Source organism: Oryzias melastigma, linkage group LG8 (assembly GCF_002922805.2).
Source record: "Oryzias melastigma strain HK-1 linkage group LG8, ASM292280v2, whole genome shotgun sequence".
In the NCBI taxonomy this organism is placed as follows: domain Eukaryota; kingdom Metazoa; phylum Chordata; class Actinopteri; order Beloniformes; family Adrianichthyidae; genus Oryzias; species Oryzias melastigma.
In genome coordinates, this window is record NC_050519.1 from 2379749 (window position 1) to 2397949 (window position 18201).

Genomic DNA, 18201 nt, shown 5'->3' on the forward strand with positions numbered 1-18201 from the left:
CATAGTTCTTTAATGAAATTTCCAGTCTTGGCAAATTTAGCGTTTTGCAAATAGCTTTTAAATTTTCAACAAAAAGTTTCAGCATCATCAGCAACTTATTTCAGCAAAAAGCATTCACACAAACATTATCACTGGTAATGCAACTTTTCTAGTTTCTGTTTGTGTTGAAGTTGCTTCAACATGAATGAACTCTTGAGATTTTCCTGGATGAATGATGATGATGATGAGCCTGCACAGGAGCAGTTTTGAGTTTTTCTTCATTTTTCCTTCATGAATGACATCAGAAGTTCATCCCTCTCATAATATCAGCTGTTTTTGTTCCCATCACAGTAAACCTGTGCATCAAACACAGATAAAAGTCCTTTCAGCCGCACTCACATCCATGTAAGAGAAGAACCATCAGCTCTCAGAGCAGCTCCACAAACCGCTCAATGATGACTGACGTAAGAGTGCAGCAGCCTGTCACTGATGCAACAGAAAGATGCAGAAAGCAGTCAGCCGCTGCGCTTTCTGCAACCATGAAAGCCCAGATGTTTTAAGAAGCTGACGTTTCTTCCTTTCCTGAGTTTTACTATGAAAGTAGCACAGCTGGCACGTATCAGAAGATGATGATTTCTGCAGCTTCTCTGAACACGAGGAGGAAAATAAAGAGGGGAGGGCCAAAGATACTTATTAGCTGTTTTCACTGACAGACTTAAGCAGAAGTGATGCAAATATCAGCTTTAGGTTTGAAACTTTACGTAAATTAAATGATAACATGATGCTTCCAAAAACTTTAATATTTCCTTTTAAATGAAAAACTGTACCAATGAAAGTTGATTCCTGCAGAGATGTGAGCACTTCAGCAGGTGAGACAGCTGCAGCTGCGCACCTGCGCAGACGGGAATGAGTGACTCAGGTGTGAGAAGATCCTCCAGTGTTTTCCAGAGCTTCTCTTACTTCTGAATTCTGTTGAAATAACCGGGAAAGAAAAACAATTTTAGGTTACATTTAGTCAAATCAATAAAACTTTTAAAATTCTGAAGAAACCGCTCTTCTTTTCGGTATAATTAAATTAGGAATTGAGGATTTTGTTGAATTGATTTCTATTTTCTGTATTGCTTTGCACTAATATATATATATACCGGTATATATTCTTATTATTATATATTCTTATTTTTTTATATAAAAATATCATTTAGCTAAAAAAAAATACATCTTTATTATTTTCTGCAAAGCAACACACAGGATTTGTGCTTTGTTTACTTTTTTGTACAGATTTGTGAACGTGGTGGTATACTGCCCTCCGGTGGCCATAATGAAAACTGCATTTTTACTTTAAAAATTATGGGATCGTTCAAATGAATTACAGGTGAATGTTAGAGACATTGAGGAAAAAAAGAATGAGAATTTCTGACTGTAATGCTAAAGGACACTATTCTGAGATTAAAGTCGAAATTTATTGTTGCCCTTTTTAGTCTCTCCATAGCCCTAAGCTCTAGAAAATACTCAATGAAGTATGTCAAACATTTTATTTATTTGTTTGTTTGTTTGTATTTAGTAATTTGATTTATCTTTATTGATTGTCTGGTTAAAATCAAAAGACCATCTGCCTTTGTGTGGTAAGAAAATAATTCAATGTTTTTTAGATGTGAAGACTGATAGGATAAAATGAAAAGTATATATTTTTCTCCCTAAAACTACTCATTTTATCTTGCTTTTTTGTATTAAATACAATAAAAAAATGAATGCAATTCTACAAAAGAAAAAGTTTCTTCCAGAACCATGTTTTTTTCTGCCCTCTAGTGGTAGCAAAGGGGAGGCAAATATTGATTTAAAATAACTTGTGAAATTTACAAACTTCTTTGAAAGCGACAATAATATGTGTTTTCTTTGTAATGAATGAATGAATGAATGAATGAATGAATGAATGAATGGAATGGTTTATTTCAAGCAATCAGGTCATAATACATACATAACATATCACTTAATTAATCACAAGTAGATCACTTGAAAGGGAGTGGACGGAAGCGAACTTATATAATCCCACCCCGACTCGACCATACCATTTTCTCTACACGAATTATCAATATCCGGTTCAGGACTTAATATCAAATATTAATAAAATCAGGCTATTAAGGATCATTAATATCAAGTAATCAAGTTTCAAAGCATCCATGACAAATCATTTATATTAATCAGCAAAGATTAAGAACCAATTTTTATTTAGTACCAAAGAAGTATGTTAAAACTGTTCTTGACACAGTTAATGGATCTAACATTTACAAATAATATGTATTTATTTTTTTGACAAAACAGACACCAACTTCCGGTTGTCTTTTTTAAAACAAATAAAATGAACAAAAACTTTTAAGTAAATTTAAATTTAAAAAAATGTTTATGGTTTTTAAGTCCAAAGATGGATATAAATTAGAGCGATATCTAAATAAGAAAAATGTAAAAGTATTTTTTTCTTGTGACTTTACGACAGCAGCTGACGTGATACGGCAGGAAAAGGAGGAGTCCTTCCGTTTGTGTCGAAGCCGGTCGGAGCTAAAATTCATCTAAGGGGCAAAAACAGTGAAAACACCCCAAAAAGAGTTTCGTCGGATAAGGTTTGGTTTGAAAAACAATGTTTGGAGTCGTCTCTGACGTTTGTGGTTTTATTTTTGAACATGTGTATTTGTAGACAAACGCTTTGAAGCTGGAAACGTGTTTAGCTTAGCATTGCTAGCTACGGCTTTCTGCCACGAGAGACGTGTTAGCGTTAGCATCCCTAGCGAACGAGCATGATTGTCAATTTTCTGTAGAAGATGGTGGTAGATAGTTACGCTACATGTGAATTTAACTAAAAATTTTAAGAATATTAAGCGGTTTTGCTCTAAAAATGAAGGATTTCTGGAAGTTTTGTCTGTTTTCTTCTCACTTTATGGACATATTTTTTGTTGAGTTGATGCTAACGTTAGCATCATAATTTAAAATGAATTATTTCGGGAAGTTGTGTCTGTTTACTTTAGACTTTACGCAAAATAAAATGTTCTGAAGTGATGCTAAAATTTGTATAATTATTAAAAACCTATATTTCATATATATATATATATATATATATATATATATATTGACTTAACTAAATAGTTTGAGTTTCATTATATTGTCTTTTTAAGCAGCAAAAAATAAAAAAAAACAAAAAAAACCTTTATTATAAATTCATGTAATCTTTTTCCTTTAGATTATGGCGAAGTTTCAAGCCCCCGTAATCCAGGACAACCCGACTGGATGGGGTCCGTGTGCGATTCCAGACAGGTTTAAAGACATGCCGTATCAGCCGTTCAGCAAAGGAGACCGTCTAGGAAAGGTTTGTCGGCTCACGACCTTTAACCTCACTGCTCTGAGCGTTTGTTCCTTCATGTTTGGTGTGTCGTGTCCCACAGGTTTCTGATTGGACCGGAGCCACTTACCAAGACAAGAGATACCCAAGTTAGTCCATGACAATTTTCCTGAAATTTTTGTAAGCTAAATCTGTCTTAAAGCCAAGTGTTCTGATTTCAAACCTAGATTCCAACATTTTTTTAATGAAATCGATCAGTAAAAAGGAAGATAAGAGTTTTGAGGTTTTCCAAAGGTGTGAGTACACACCTGTAGCTGAAAGTTTCAAAGCTCAGATGTCAAAAATATACTTTTATTTGTTGCAAAAGAAATAGGAATCTTTCACATTTATTATTTCAAAGCTAATTAATTTGATTTGAAAGATTTGAATTGTATTAAAGAGAAAAGTTCTACTTTTTTAGATCGCTACACCTCCCAGTTCGGAGGCGGCAGTGTTTACGCCTACTTCCATGAGGAAAACGAGACGACCTTCCAGCTGGTGGACACGGCCAAGACCCAGAAGACGGCCTACCAGAAGAACCGCATGCGCTTTGCTCAGGTACCGCGGGTTTGAACCCCGAGAACGCCATTTGAGCGAGAATGGCGAGCATCAACTCGATCTTCTGTTTCCACAGAGGAACCTGCGCAGAGACAAAGACCGCAGGAACCTGACGCAGTTCAACATGCAGACGCTTCCTAAGAGCGCCAAGCAGAAGGAGAGGTGAGATCCTGCTCAGCAGATCCTCTCGGCCGTCACTGATGATCAGAACGTTGAGGTTCGTCTCTTCTTCTCAGGGATCGGATGCGGCTCCAGAAGAAATTCCAGAAGCAGTTTGGAGCTCGTCAGAAGTGGGACCAGAAATCCCAGGTAGTTTATGATTTAATTCATCTTTTTTAAGAGATTTTAGTCAAATAAAATGGGTCAATGTAACCGGCGATTTCCAGTTTTGCATTAGATGTCAGTTTGTTGCACACATGAACATTTTATGTTTGAGACTTGGACCTCTTTATTCTTTATATGGTTCAGTCAGTGGCTATTATAAGTTTTTGAAGCACATACATTAAAAATAAACTAAGTATATTTACCAAAGTTTAGAATCAAATGGAATAAATCATTAGATCAAAACTCAATTTTGTAAAGAAAAGATAAAAATATTTCATCATATGTTTTAGTGGGGACATTTTAATATATAATGTTAACAGAAGCTGGTCATTCAACTACAACCTGTGACTCTTTTATCCCTTTATTGTGGCTCTTTAGCTTTAATAAAAAATGCTAACGATTGAATAAATAAGAGATTAGTTAGTTTAGTTTGGTCATTTCTGTTTCGATTTGTAACATGTCAAACAACTGAGAAAAAAAAACAGTTAACGTTACTGTCAAAAGTTCTGTAGAAATGTTCTTTAAATTTGTGTTATTTTATTTAATTTCATTTATAAATGTGTCTAAATGTTTGTTTGGTAAATTAAACCAAAGTGGTTAAAGTTTTGAACAAATGTGGTTTTAAAATGATTTAGAGTTTTGTGTTTTTCATTAAAAAAAAGTTCAGGTTATTCTAAATGTTTATTTTTTTTTTGTTTTTTAAATAAATAAACTGTACTAAAATGTTGTTATTTTTTAGACTAAAAGGAAAATATCTCACTAAAACTGAAATGATAAAAAACTTCATTCATTTTTAATTGAAGTAAATCTGCTGCAGCAGGAGGGACTCTTATTTTGAAAGGAACTAATGTGTGCTGCTGTCAAAAGTAAAAGTTTCAACTGTTATATATAAAAACATAGAGACACTGTTGTAATTCAATTATTGTAATATTTAAAAACTACATTTATAAATTCTTAATTGCCAAAAAAAAAAAGCCTAAATATTGTGCATTTTTAACTGATAAAGTTTGTGGTTCTGGTTGAGTTCTGGTCTGTAACAAACTAGATCAAACGGTTCTTAAAAAGTGAAACTATTGTTTTAATAAATGAATTTAAGCGTTCTTGTTTTATCCAGCAGGGGGCGCCTGCTTGAAACCTTTCATTAAATGTCTTGTTTTACCCAAAACACTGGAGTTTGTGCTGACCTGGTGTGGTTTCAGGCCCAGCAGAAGCCCAGAGACTCGTCCGTGGAGGTGAGGAGCGACTGGGAGGTGAAGGAGGAGATGGACTTCCCCAGACTGATGAAGATGAGATACATGGAGGTGTCGGACCCCGAGGACATGTAGGTGAATCGGAGCTGCAGCTCCCGCTCAGAGCAGCTGCTCAGAGGCTGACTTGTTGTTGTGCAGCGAGTGCTGTGGAGCTCTGGAGTACTACGACAAGGCCTTCGACCGCATCACCACCCGCAACGAGAAGACTCTGAGGAGCATCAAGAGGATCTTCCACACCGTGACCACCACGGACGACCCCGTCATCCGCAAGGTGGAGCCTCCCCTCAGAACCAGAGCCGTCCGTCTGTCGGAACCGCTCACCAAGTGTTTCTGCTCCGTCTCTGCAGCTGGCAAAGACTCAGGGGAACGTGTTTGCCACCGACGCCATCTTGGCCACTCTGATGTGCTGCACGCGCTCAGTCAACTCCTGGGACATCATCGTGCAGAGAGTGGGCAACAAGCTGTTCTTCGACAAGAGAGACAGCTCCGACTTCGGTGAGTCTGATGGAGGGTTACAAATAGAAGATAAAAAAACAGTTTTCTGATTCACAAAATGAAGAAAAGATCGAGAAAAGTCGCCAAAATAAACTGGCGGACGTCAGTGAGAGTCGGGGTCTCAGCTAAAGCTGCCTGGAGGTGGAAACCTTTGGGGGGCCGATTACAGAAACGGTTAAATATGGAGAATCAGAGACGAGATTTTCATTTGGTCTTTACTCCTGAAGATCCTGATGTTTTTAGCAAACATCTGGGGTTTAATTCTTATGTAAAATCAATTTACCATTTATATAGTGCCTTTAAAAGCAGGAGCAACCAAAGAACTGAACAGAAAATCAAGTATGAATGAAATCCTAAACAATAAAATACAAAAAAAGGAACGATAAAATCAAAAAACTATAAAAATAATACTGTAGACCAGGATTTTCACCACGATTCAGTTCAAACATCGATTTTTGGATCCCAGTTTTGTTTTGGTTTGATATATTTTGTGTATTTTAAAAAACAGTGGAAAAAAAATCAGAAAAAAATCAGTTTTTTAATTGCTATTAAGCAAGTAACAATGAAGAAAAACCTTTCAGGTGGATTATACTCAGCTTAATATCATGAAATAAAGAAAAAAATAAATCTTAGATTTATCCCAACACACGTTTGACACTTTCAAAGTAAACTGAAGATCAAAGATTCGATTTCCTCAGTATTCAGTTCAATGGTTTAACACAGTGGTCCCCAACCACTGGGCCACGGGAGAGGTTTTTTTTTTTTTTTTTTTTTTTTTTNNNTATTTTGAAAATCGAGCGGATTCTCTCGATTAGCTTTGGCGGCGTGTAACACGAGAGAAGATGCATGTGGAAGCTCTGTTTGCTAATGGATCGGATAATTGAGCGACAGACCTTAAAATCTCTTAATCATTTCAAAAACCAAAATCTACCTGAAGAAAACTAATAAACAAAGCCTGGAAATCAAGACTACCAAGATCCAACCCCAAACTGAAATAACAGACTGCTGAGGAAACAACAAAACCTCAGAGCCAGCTGCTGCTCTGGCGAGTCCTCCTCTGACTTAACCGGTTAAGATTATTGGCCCCGCCTGCCAGGTGAGCAGAAGGACGTAGTGAGTTTTGTCTCTGGTTTCTTGCAAAAATACGTTTTAGTCACAGTTGAGCCTCCAAAAGGATTAAATGTGAACTTTGAGAAAGTTCTTAAACTTTCCTCTTTTATTAAACTCCTGATCCTGTTTTAATCTCTTGGATCAGATTTATTAACTGTGAGCGAGACGGCTAACGAGCCCCCCCAGGACGAGGTCAACTCCTTCAACTCTCCCCGTAATCTGGCCATGGAGGCGACCTACATCAACCACAACTTCAGCCAGCAGTGTTTACGCATGGTGAGAAGAAGCCCCGCCCCCTGTCAGCAGGTGAAGCGTCTCCCTCTCAGCTTGTCATTTGTCTCTCAGGGCGGCGAGCGGTACAAGTTCCCAAACCCCAACCCGTTCGTGGAGGAGGACATGGACAAGAGCGAGGTGGCGTCCGTGGCCTACAGGTACGACGGCTGCGGCCGTGCACGTGTGCGCACGTGGACGCAGTGACTCCATGCGTCTGTGGTTCAGGTATCGCCACTGGAAGCTGGGAGAAGACATCGACCTGATCGTCCGCTGTGAACACGACGGCGTGATGACCGGCGCCAACGGAGAAGTGTCCTTCATCAACGTCAAGACGCTGAACGAGTGGGACTCCAGGGTGAGCGGCCCGCGCCGGTCCGGGTCAGGGTGGTCGTTTTCTAGATCTGTACCAAGGCAGCAGAACCAGGACGGATCCGAGACAAACGGATCAGTTTAACCCTTTAATAACAGAGATGGAGGCGACATTTGATAAACCGTTAACGTGATCCATGAAGACGCTTTACTCCACGTCAGAATCCACTGGAATCGTGTTCATCGTGTAAAAAGTCAGAGTTACTGTCGTTTACAGATCCAGGGTTTGTGTTCCGCCGGAATGCTGTCGTCAGTTTGTGGATTCTCTTTTTTGAAACTTGAATCAGATTTTTCGGTTAAACGTCTTTTATCGTCGTGTTTAAAAGTCTTTATGAATATTTGGAGGTTCAAGAATCAGAAAAATCTGCTGACAGCATTTATTCTAATAACACTGAAGCCGCTCTGGAACCACATGGTGGGTGCTCCTCTGCTCCTCCGCTTGGTTAAAAAAGAAAAGTTTCTGTTTAAACAATGTATCTGTCAAAAAAAAATCCCATCTAAAAGACAGTCTGTATCATAAGTTAAACTAAAAATTTTGACTGAGTTTTGTTCGCCGTGTATCACAGAAATCATTTGTAGGTCAGTTAGCAAAACCAGAACTAATGAGAACTGGATTATATACGTTTTTATGAACAAACTCTCGGATTTTAAGAGGTAAATTCACAGATTTCTGGCCAAGATGAACAACAAACAGTAAAATAAACTCTTATTTTTTATTTCTGCTGACATATGTATGTTTGCTAAATTAGACTTGTACATTTTCTTTAAACATACGATCTTAAATTTGGTTTTAAATATGGTCTTAAAGTCTTAAATTTAACTTCTTTATATCTGTAGACACACTGATTACACAGGAGTCTTTTATTTTGAAATGAAAGTCATGTGAACCTCCATCAAAATAATGAATTATTTCATATTTTGACCTTTTTCTCTTTATGTTCATGTTTTATTTATGCCAAAACAGTTGCTTAACTATTCATTAATATTTATAATAATAGTAACAACACATAAATATCTGTGTTTTATTTTTCTAAAAGGTGAAGTCAGACTTTTCATTTCGGTCTCTGGAGGTCATAGAGACTTCACTGCTTTGGTCTTTTTGTTTTTAGATTTGAATCAATTTTTCTGACCTCCGTTAGCTCTGATGATGATCGTTCTGCTTCACCTGAACATCCAAACTCTTGTGTCCCTCAGTACTGTAACGGCGTGGACTGGCGTCAGAAGCTGGACTCTCAGAGAGGAGCCGTGCTGGCCACCGAGCTGAAGAACAACAGCTACAAACTGGCCCGCTGGACCTGCTGCGCCATGCTGGCCGGGTCCGAGTACCTCAAACTGGGGTGAGAGCTGCTGCAGGAACTACAACTACAAACTTAAAGGGAAAGTAGCTGATTTAAGACTTGATCGTCCTCAGGTACGTGTCCCGTTACCACCTGAAGGACTCGGCTCGCCACGTCATCCTGGGAACGCAGCAGTTCAAACCCAACGAGTTCGCCAGCCAGATCAACCTGAGCATGGAGAACGCCTGGGGAATCCTGCGCTGCGTCATCGACATCTGCCGCAAGCTGGACGAGGGCAAATACCTGATCCTCAAAGACCCCAACAAGGTGAGGCTGGAGGGGGCGGGGCTTCAGGCTCAGAACCAGGAGGTGGCGTGGCTTCAGGCTCAGGCAGGTGGACTCATGTGATCTTCTCTCTGTGAACAGCAAGTGATCCGGGTGTACAGCCTACCTGATGGGACGTTCAGCTCCGATGAAGATGAGGAGGAAGATGATGATGAGGAGGATGTGGAGGAAGAAGAAGAAGGTCGGTTGATTTTTCCGTGGTCGGTTTTGGTTCTTTAAGGAGTTTTTTTTTTTTCCAATTTTTGGGAAATATTTAGCCTGATTGATGAGATATAAACTATTAAAAACTTTAATGTTAAACTTATCTTTGAATTTTTGACAAAAATAAATATTTTTGGGGTTTTGATGAAAACTTTTGTATGGAAAATGTTTTAAACTTCCTCAGAAAACTGTTAAAATTTAGTTTTCAAAGTGAAAATGAGAAGTTGTTTAGAATTATATTTTCTATAACTTTGCACCTTTCTTTTAAATTCCTGTTTTAGACGAGGAGAATTGACGTGAACTTCAGCGACCAAAGCAGCTTTGAATCTGGGAACGTGAATGAGGAACTCCTGCCGACATTTCATGAAGAGAACCGGTTTTGATGGGACCCAAACGCATGTCAGACCTTCTGTTACTTAAAGCAGCTTTTTGTTTTGTACCGTAACGTTTCTCAATTTAACATTAATCTCTTCATTTTCCAAAGCGCTTTTTCCTCTCTAGAAATCCGTTCTCTGTTTGAAAAAACTTTATAAATAAAGCTGGCTCGTCTTTATGGCTTCTTGTGTTAATTTATTTTGTTAAAAATTGTTGACCAAACAGTTGATCTCAGTTATTCTGAAGATTGTTTTTAAACCCCAAACTGTACAAAGTTGGTACGATTCACCTCACTTCAGGTATGTTTGTTCAAAGAAACTTCCTGGCTCAACATAAACAAAATAAATATTTACAACTTTTGTATTAGGAAGTGCAGAGGAGTTCTGGCTGCTGCCTCCAGGATGAACCGCTTCCTGCTGCTAGAGGATGAATGGATGGGATGCCTCGTTTTCTGGGGACATTTCATATTCTCAACTGTTTCTGTCAAGGATTTCAAAGCTGAAAAGTTCTGACTTGGCCTGCAGGTATTTTGTAAAAGCATTTTTTGGGGGGAATACAAGACTTGCTGACATTTCAGCAAAAATTTTCGAGCTATTACTTTCCGTGCTCCTTCAAAACCTGAAAAAGTTCTTGAACCTGGTGAATTCATCACATCTATGAATGTATTAGTAGTATTTAAAGTCTGATTTGGGTTTGGTGCATAAATGTGCATTCTGGATGTTTAAAAGATAAGTCTTATGGTACTTTTTTTAAAATTTATTTTGTTTTTAATTACAAAACCCAAATCTAAAAAACGGCACCCTGCCCCCAAAGCTTTCTTTGTCGCCCTCTAGTGGAATCAGAGTAGAACTTTTATTTTTTATTGTCGGGTTGGGAGACGTAACTTCCGGTTAGTCTCCAAGATTGAAAAGTAAAAAATAAATAAACTCAAATATTAAGTATGTTGGAGTGCATTAGGACGTCAGAAAATCGTCGATTTGAGATTGATATATATGTTTTTTAAATATAGTATTATGTTTGACATTGCGACATTTCTCTGTGACGTTTTACGGCAGAAAGGTTGTTGCCGAAAAGGCAATTTTGCAGCTGGGACAAACTTCATTGAAACAGTTAATCGCTCCAAAAGTGTTGTTTCGCGGACGGTGAGCGCTCGTTCATTTGAAGGTTTTTGGGTTTTGTACCTCTGCCTTCACTGACATGACGTGTTAATCTGTAGATAATCGTTTGTAGGCGTTTAAAGGCTTGTAGCGTGTTTACCTTAGCATTGCTAGCATGGCCATCTACCACGATGACGCGTGTTGGCATTAGCTTTACTTGAATGTCGAAACTGCAAAGAAACGCAAACTTAGAGTCAGCCGAACTTTCTGTAACGTGTTATGAGATCACTAAACGATGTCGATGCGGAAACATGATTTCGTTTATGTTGTCATCGTGTTCATGCTAGCTAATTTTATGGTTTAGTAAGCTAGCTTAGCTAACATTTGCCGGTGTGTCCCCTGCTAAAATGATTCTGTTTTCCACCAGACTATTGACACAGTTTAATAAACGTTTTAAATAAATTCTTTTTGTATTGACACTTATCTTGATTGGTTTAAGTTAAGCTCACAATAATAAGAATAAAGTTAAACCGGCTTGTTCGTAAACTTTTACTACGATTTAAACCAGCTCTTATTTTGAAGGATAATGGAATTTGACTTTAGCGCCACCAAAATAAAACATGACATCCGGAGATCTGAACTGTAAGTTTATAATCTATATATTTACTGAACTGTTTTTGGAGTAAACATAAAAAATAAAAACTAAACAGAACTTAATGATAATAGCAATCTGTTGCAATTTGTGTGATGACTGACGCCATAGTTTAGAAATATTAAAATAGTTTGCTTAAGCTTAAGTCTTGCATAACACACATACTTTACCCTCATGTTTGTGGTAACATTTTGGTTGCAGTAGCAAATGTTTTTTCAAAAACTGCAATATTTAGCAAGGAATCAGTGTCGGAACTCTGAATTTCAAAATAAAAGGATGGAGTTTGACTAATCTCAAGGGTCTGTGATGACTAGCCCACTGCGCAAGCTGATCAGAGCCTTCAGAGCTCTGCTGGAGACATGTGTGCTGCTCACTGCCTGAGACCCTGTGAACACGCAGCAGATGAAACTCGATTTGTATCAGCATGAATGTTTGACCTTCTGTCTTTGCTTTAAACTCAGGTCATGGCGAAGTTTCAAGCCCCTGTGATCCAGGACAACCCGTCTGGATGGGGACCGTGTGCGGTCCCCGAGAAGTTTAAAGACATGCCGTATCAGCCGTTCAGCAAAGGAGACCGTCTGGGAAAGGTCGCGTGTGACACGTCAGTTCAGTTCAGAGCTTCGGAGTGGAGTCTTATGTTTGTGTCTGACAGGTGGCCGACTGGACCGGAGCGACGTACCAAGACAAGAGATATACAAGTCAGTGGAAATTTATGTCATGTACTCGACAAACCTGTTGGTACTGATAGAACTGCTAGTTTTCTCAATTACATATTTAGTTTTTCTTCAAACGTAAAGTCTTAGAGAGCTTAGTTGCATTAAAAAGATACTTATCTGCTTGGTTCATATTATAAATATTAACATGCCTAAAAAATAGAAAAAATGAAAACCGTGAACAGTGTTGTATGACCCTCCCCCGCCCTCATTGGCTGAGCGGATGCTACACGCCCCTCACCCGCAACCTCCACACTGATAATGGAAAAAAATACTCTTTTCTCAAAATAGAGCTTTTCTATTGGTTTTATCTCCATAGCAACCATTTTATTTTTTGGTTGTCTTAGAGTGACAAACACGTCGATGTAATTTTTAGAAAAATTGGCAAAAGTAAATTTTTCGGTTTCCTTAGCAACAGGTTATTTCTTTGTTAAACACACCCACACACCTAATAATTTCGCACTGTATGTCATATAATTTCGTTCAGCTTGAGTTAACCATTCATGTGTTAAAGTTTCCACAGTATATGTTTGGTAAACACATCAACGATGTTCAAAATCTACAGGTAGCTTTCCAATGAGCTTCAAGGAGTTGGGAGGCAATACATCAATGTTTGTAGGAAGAGTTTAAATTTGTTGACGCTGGGAAAGCTGAATATTTTTATTTTTTGGTTAAAATTCAAGAAGGTCAAAGATTAACCAAACCTCATGGGGTCGTAGACTTTGTGGGGTGTGTGGGTAATTTGTTAAGTTGTTACTTTTCTTCTCCCATATTGTGCAAAAATTTCAAAATTGCCAAATTTCACACTTTAATACTTAAAAACTTCCTTTTGTTTTGAAATTTAATTTTGAGAGATTTTGGCCCCAATCATATTTTTTGGCAGTGATGTCATCATTTTTTGAGGAGGTTGTTCACGAAGTCCTGAATTTATTTTTACAGAGTACTAGCAGTGTGAACATTTTAGTGGTGGAGGTGAAAATTTTTACCCAAAGGCGCAGAGAGAAGAAACACCAAAACCATCTTGTCCTTCAGCTGCAGGACAGAATTTTCGCTCTTTATTTTTTCATAGAGCCAAAAGTTCTTGTAAACTTAGGATCTCTAGAGAAAAAAAACAATTATATATTTATTCCTTTGGAAATCCTTGTATCGTTTTGGTCGTCCTCTTAATATAAAATATAATTTTATAAACTTTTGGAAATATTTTCTCTTTTTGTTCTAAAATCCTCGTTCTGTAATTTTTTTCTTCTTCAGATAAATACTCGTCTCAGTTCGGAGGCGGCAGTCATTACGCCTACTTCCACGAGGAGGACGAGACGAGCTTCCAGCTGGTGGACACGGCCAAGACCCAGAAGACGGCCTACCAGAAGAACCGCATGCGCTTTGCTCAGGTACCGCGGGTTTGAACCCGAGAGCGCCGTTTGAGCGAGAACGGCAAGCAGCAGCTGGATCTTCTGTTTCCACAGAGGAACCTGCGCAGAGACAAAGACCGCAGGAACCTGACGCAGTTCAACATGCAGACGCTTCCTAAGAGCGCCAAGCAGAAGGAGAGGTGAGGTCCTGCACCGCAGATCCTCTCGGCCGTCACTGATGATCAGAACGTTGAGGTTCGTCTCTTCTTCTCAGGGATCGGATGCGGCTCCAGAAGAAATTCCAGAAGCAGTTTGGTGTCCGTCAGAAGTGGGACCAGAAATCCCAGGTAGTTTAAACAAGAATTCAAATGACATTTACATATATTATTTTATGATCCAAATTCTGCCAATAATCTGCTGGAAATTACGGTTTGAGGAAGAACTTTAAGATCTTTTAGGGGCTGTAATGCTCAAACTCGGCCACTAGATGTCACTCAACCTCCAGTTCATGGAAATGTATTTTTTCTGATCTCTGCAGAATCTTTAAAGCATTCAAAAGAAATAGGTGACTATTAAGGAACATTTTCAGCTTTCTTCATTGTTTTTAAAGAGAAAACAGAAGGAAGACAGATTTAAAAACATGGTTTATTTTTTTTTATGGTTTTTGTGTCTGAAAACAAATTAAATTTACTCCCAACTGCAGCTTAGTGCAGTGAAATGCAAACAAAATACACATTTATTAACTGCTTCCAGACCTCTAATTAATGAAAAAAAATTTAAATTAATTAAAAAAAAATGAAATTAAGTACATTAAAAATGTATCAAAAAACACCAAAGAATATTTTTAAACACCATAAGTCACAGTAACAAAATAAATACTTAATAAAAAATAAAAAAAATAACCTGAGTCACATTTTTGGGAGAAATTTATTCAACAAATAACAGGAAAGAGAACAGACATTTCACCTCAAAAGCTGAAACAGAAATAGGGCTGTTGTATTATGTTATGTTATTTCTTTATTTTTCATCCCATTAATCTCATTTTTGCGTCGTAAGTTTTTTTCCGTGTTCTTCACACCTGGAAGAGCATTATCCTGCTCACACAATTCAAGAAAAATTATAAATATTAAATGAATAGTTTGAAATTCAGTCCTGTGTTAAGTTAAAGTTTAAAATCTTTTATTATAATTTTTTTTCTATACAAAAACAGTAACTACCACAGACCGGGCTTTGCTCTCGCTCCTTTTTTGAGAAAAGTTTTAAAATCATTATGAGAAGTTTTAAAAGCATCATTTCAGAGGGAAAGGTCACGTCTTTGCACATGTTTTTGTCCACATGATGAAGTAAAAGTTCATTTAAAAAAGTCCAATGCTTAAATATAAATCCTCCGTCTTAGATTATTTGTTCTCAGCTTTTATTCCAGCCTTTAAAAAGATCAAAGTCACCCAATTAGGTTAAAGGAAAATGTAAAATCACTATTTTCTACTTTCTTTACTATATGAACATTTGAATTATGGTATTAATAAGAGGTTTGTGTTCAAAATGTGTTTGGATTACTCAAAAAAGAGATCCTACTATAAATTAGTGACTCTGGACGTGATGTTTTTTTTTTAGTTGTTTAGGTAATTGTTCTAAATTGGAACAAAAATATCCCTTTGAGGTGTCAAAGTACAGTAAATGATGGAATTCTTACACAAAAACACATTAATTTTGTTTTATTTAGATCTCTTACTGCGCCACAAAAGTTAATAAAATGCCTTAAAATGAGACTTTTCACAGAAATTATTAGGTTAGAAATTGCAATTAAAATCGATTAATTAATTAGGAGTAATGATCAATTAATTGCACAAAAATGAATGGCATGACAGCACTTTGTGTTGCACCTACAGCGCCCTCTAGTGGTTGCTATTTAACTTCTTTAAATTACAGACAATCTATGCAAAAAAATCTGAACACGACTAATACGGTTATTGGAAAGAAATGAAGGGGTTAAAGGGCAGTCATGAAAAACTCTTATCGATGCCATCCGTGACCTGGTGTGGTTTCAGGCGCAGCAGAAGCCCAGAGACTCGTCCGTGGAGGTGAGGAGCGACTGGGAGGTGAAGGAGGAGATGGACTTCCCCAGACTGATGAAGATGAGATACATGGAGGTGTCGGACCCCGAGGACATGTAGGTGAATCGGAGCTGCAGCTCCCGCTCAGAGCAGCTGCTCAGAGGCTGACTTGTTGTTGTGCAGCGAGTGCTGTGGAGCTCTGGAGTACTACGACAAGGCCTTCGACCGCATCACCACCCGCAACGAGAAGACTCTGAGGAGCATCAAGAGGATCTTCCACACCGTGACCACCACGGACGACCCCGTCATCCGCAAGGTGGAGCCTCCCCTCAGAACCAGAGCCGTCCGTCTGTCGGAACCGCTCACCAAGTGTTTCTGCTCCGTCTCTGCAGCTGGCAAAGACTCAGGGGAACGTGTTTGCCACCGACGCCATCTTGGCCACTCTGATGTGCTGCACGCGCTCAGTCAACTCCTGGGACATCATCGTGCAGAGAGTGGGCAACAAGCTGTTCTTCGACAAGAGAGACAGCTCCGACTTCGGTGAGTCTGATGGAGGGAACTCGACTAAAAACACAAGTTTTTAGTCGAGGCCCGGATCCGGCCCTCCGGGTATTCTATCTTTCCAATTTGTACAATTTTGAGAAAAAAGATTTTTATGGAGAGTAAAATATTGAAAGTTATTTAAAGTTTAAGTTGATTTATTCTAGAATAATATTCCTGCATTTTTTTATTATTCATATTAATGTTAAAAAAAGTATTAAAAGTATTAGTTTTAAAAGTTGGCATTCTGATAGCTGTTTGAACTATTTATTAAGAGTTTTTAGACTGTTTTGTAGTCTAGCTAATATTTCAGCTACATGCTAGCTGTTTGGGCTAATTTAGGCTTTTTTATTTTAATTTTTTTAGGCTTTTTTGAAGTTGGGCTGTTTTTTTCAGCAACATTCTGGTTAATTTTTGTTTTTAGTTTTTTAGGCTAATTTGGCATTTAGCTGATCTTTTAGCAGGCTGTCAGTTTCAGTGTTTTCAGCTACTGAAGTCAGCATCTTCCAGCATTCACACCAGCCTTATTGAGTTAATGCTATTCATCCAGTTCATAGCTATGTTAAAAAAGTTACAGCAACATGAACCAAGAATGAAAGGATTTGTGATGATTTCAGTATTACGTATAATTGTTTGTTTTCCTATTTACAGAAATGATTCAACACAGACAGTTTGATGTAAGTGGTAGAAAGAAAACATACTTTGGTCTTAAAACACCTTTAATTCATTGTGTCGAGAAAAAAATCAAAATTGTGTCTTTAAAACTGTGAATCCAATCGAATTGTTGCTTGACTGAATTGTTACATCCTTATTAGCAACACATGAATGCAAGAGTGTAAAAACACGTTTAGATTTGCTTTCGTTGGTTTATGTTTTTTCTTGACCAGATTTAACAGCGAGTTAGACGGCTGTCGAGTTCCTTTCTTCTGAAGATCCTGATGTTTGAAATCTTCTGTTCACAAACTGTAGAATCGATCAGTTTCCCGAACAAAATACATTTTCTTTTCATTTAACAGTTGAGCTTCAAAAATGCTAAAATATAAACTTTCATGTTTTTATTACGACTGTCAATGTTAATGCATTAACACATGCAATTAATAAAAATTAACTCATTCATATTAATTAACGCTAATTAATAAGCCCCTGAGAAGATTCCAGCTTCCTCGACGTGTGTTAATTTCTGATAATGCACTATGTATAGCGCATTATCCTGCTTATAACACGGTCACTTGCCAAAGAAATTCATTTTTATGCGATTTATTTTTTTCTTTTTAGTACTTTATTCTTGCTATTTTTTAGGTTTTGATCACTTTATCAATAAAAATAATGCAGCCTGTTGCCATGGTAACACGACAACGTGTCAATGGTTGGCAGAAAAGAAAAACTATATAAATGCTGATCATCACAATAGATTAAATAAAGCATCAGTTCAGAGAGAAAGTTCACCTTTTACTGCATGATTCTGTCCAGAAGATGAAGAAAAGTTTGTTTTGAAGAAAGCTGCGCGTATAGAACGATGTGACTACGACTTCTATTCTAGGCATGCATCCTCACCCAGCAGCCAATCAGAATCAAGTATTCACCCGGACTCTTTAAAGAGCAGAAACACGTTTGTTTCTTATGGATGTTTGTCAACATCTTTGTCTTTTAGGAGTAATACTGCAGACAAAAAGTCTTTAGAGTTCTGCTCATCCTGCTGTTGATGTGTTTTGTTTTCACAAATTACACTAATTATTTCATACTTTATGAATTTAAGCATTTCAGAAATTAAAAAATGAAGAGAAATTCTCTTTAGCCTGTTTTTGTTCAAAAGCCACATATTGTTGTATATAATTAGAAATACTGTGATTTTTTTTTTTTTGTTTTTTAAATC

The 18201-nt window shown here is 37.6% G+C and overlaps 2 protein-coding genes across 2 annotated transcripts in view; both read left to right on the plus strand.

Moving 5' to 3' along the window:
* Positions 1-2451: 2451 nt before the first annotated feature.
* LOC112145904 (eukaryotic translation initiation factor 3 subunit D) lies at positions 2452-9508 on the plus strand (the record flags this gene model as incomplete). Its single annotated transcript, XM_024271388.1, is given in 15 exon segments — positions 2452-2594; positions 3209-3334; positions 3411-3456; positions 3768-3904; positions 3981-4066; positions 4141-4213; positions 5428-5549; positions 5617-5749; positions 5826-5973; positions 7229-7359; positions 7429-7514; positions 7582-7711; positions 8920-9062; positions 9137-9329; positions 9429-9508. Coding segments are annotated over 14 exon segments (1631 nt in total), but the record flags the coding sequence as incomplete, so codon positions are not given.
* A 1367-nt stretch (positions 9509-10875) lies between these two features.
* The window catches only part of LOC112146890 (eukaryotic translation initiation factor 3 subunit D), a gene marked incomplete in the record, with an annotated part of 10884 nt that continues 3558 nt past the window's right edge, over positions 10876-18201 (plus strand). The window contains 9 exon segments of the mRNA XM_036213114.1: positions 10876-11065; positions 12134-12259; positions 12325-12370; positions 13637-13773; positions 13849-13934; positions 14009-14081; positions 15783-15904; positions 15972-16104; positions 16181-16328. Coding sequence (XP_036069007.1) covers positions 10916-11065; positions 12134-12259; positions 12325-12370; positions 13637-13773; positions 13849-13934; positions 14009-14081; positions 15783-15904; positions 15972-16104; positions 16181-16328 — 1021 coding nt within the window.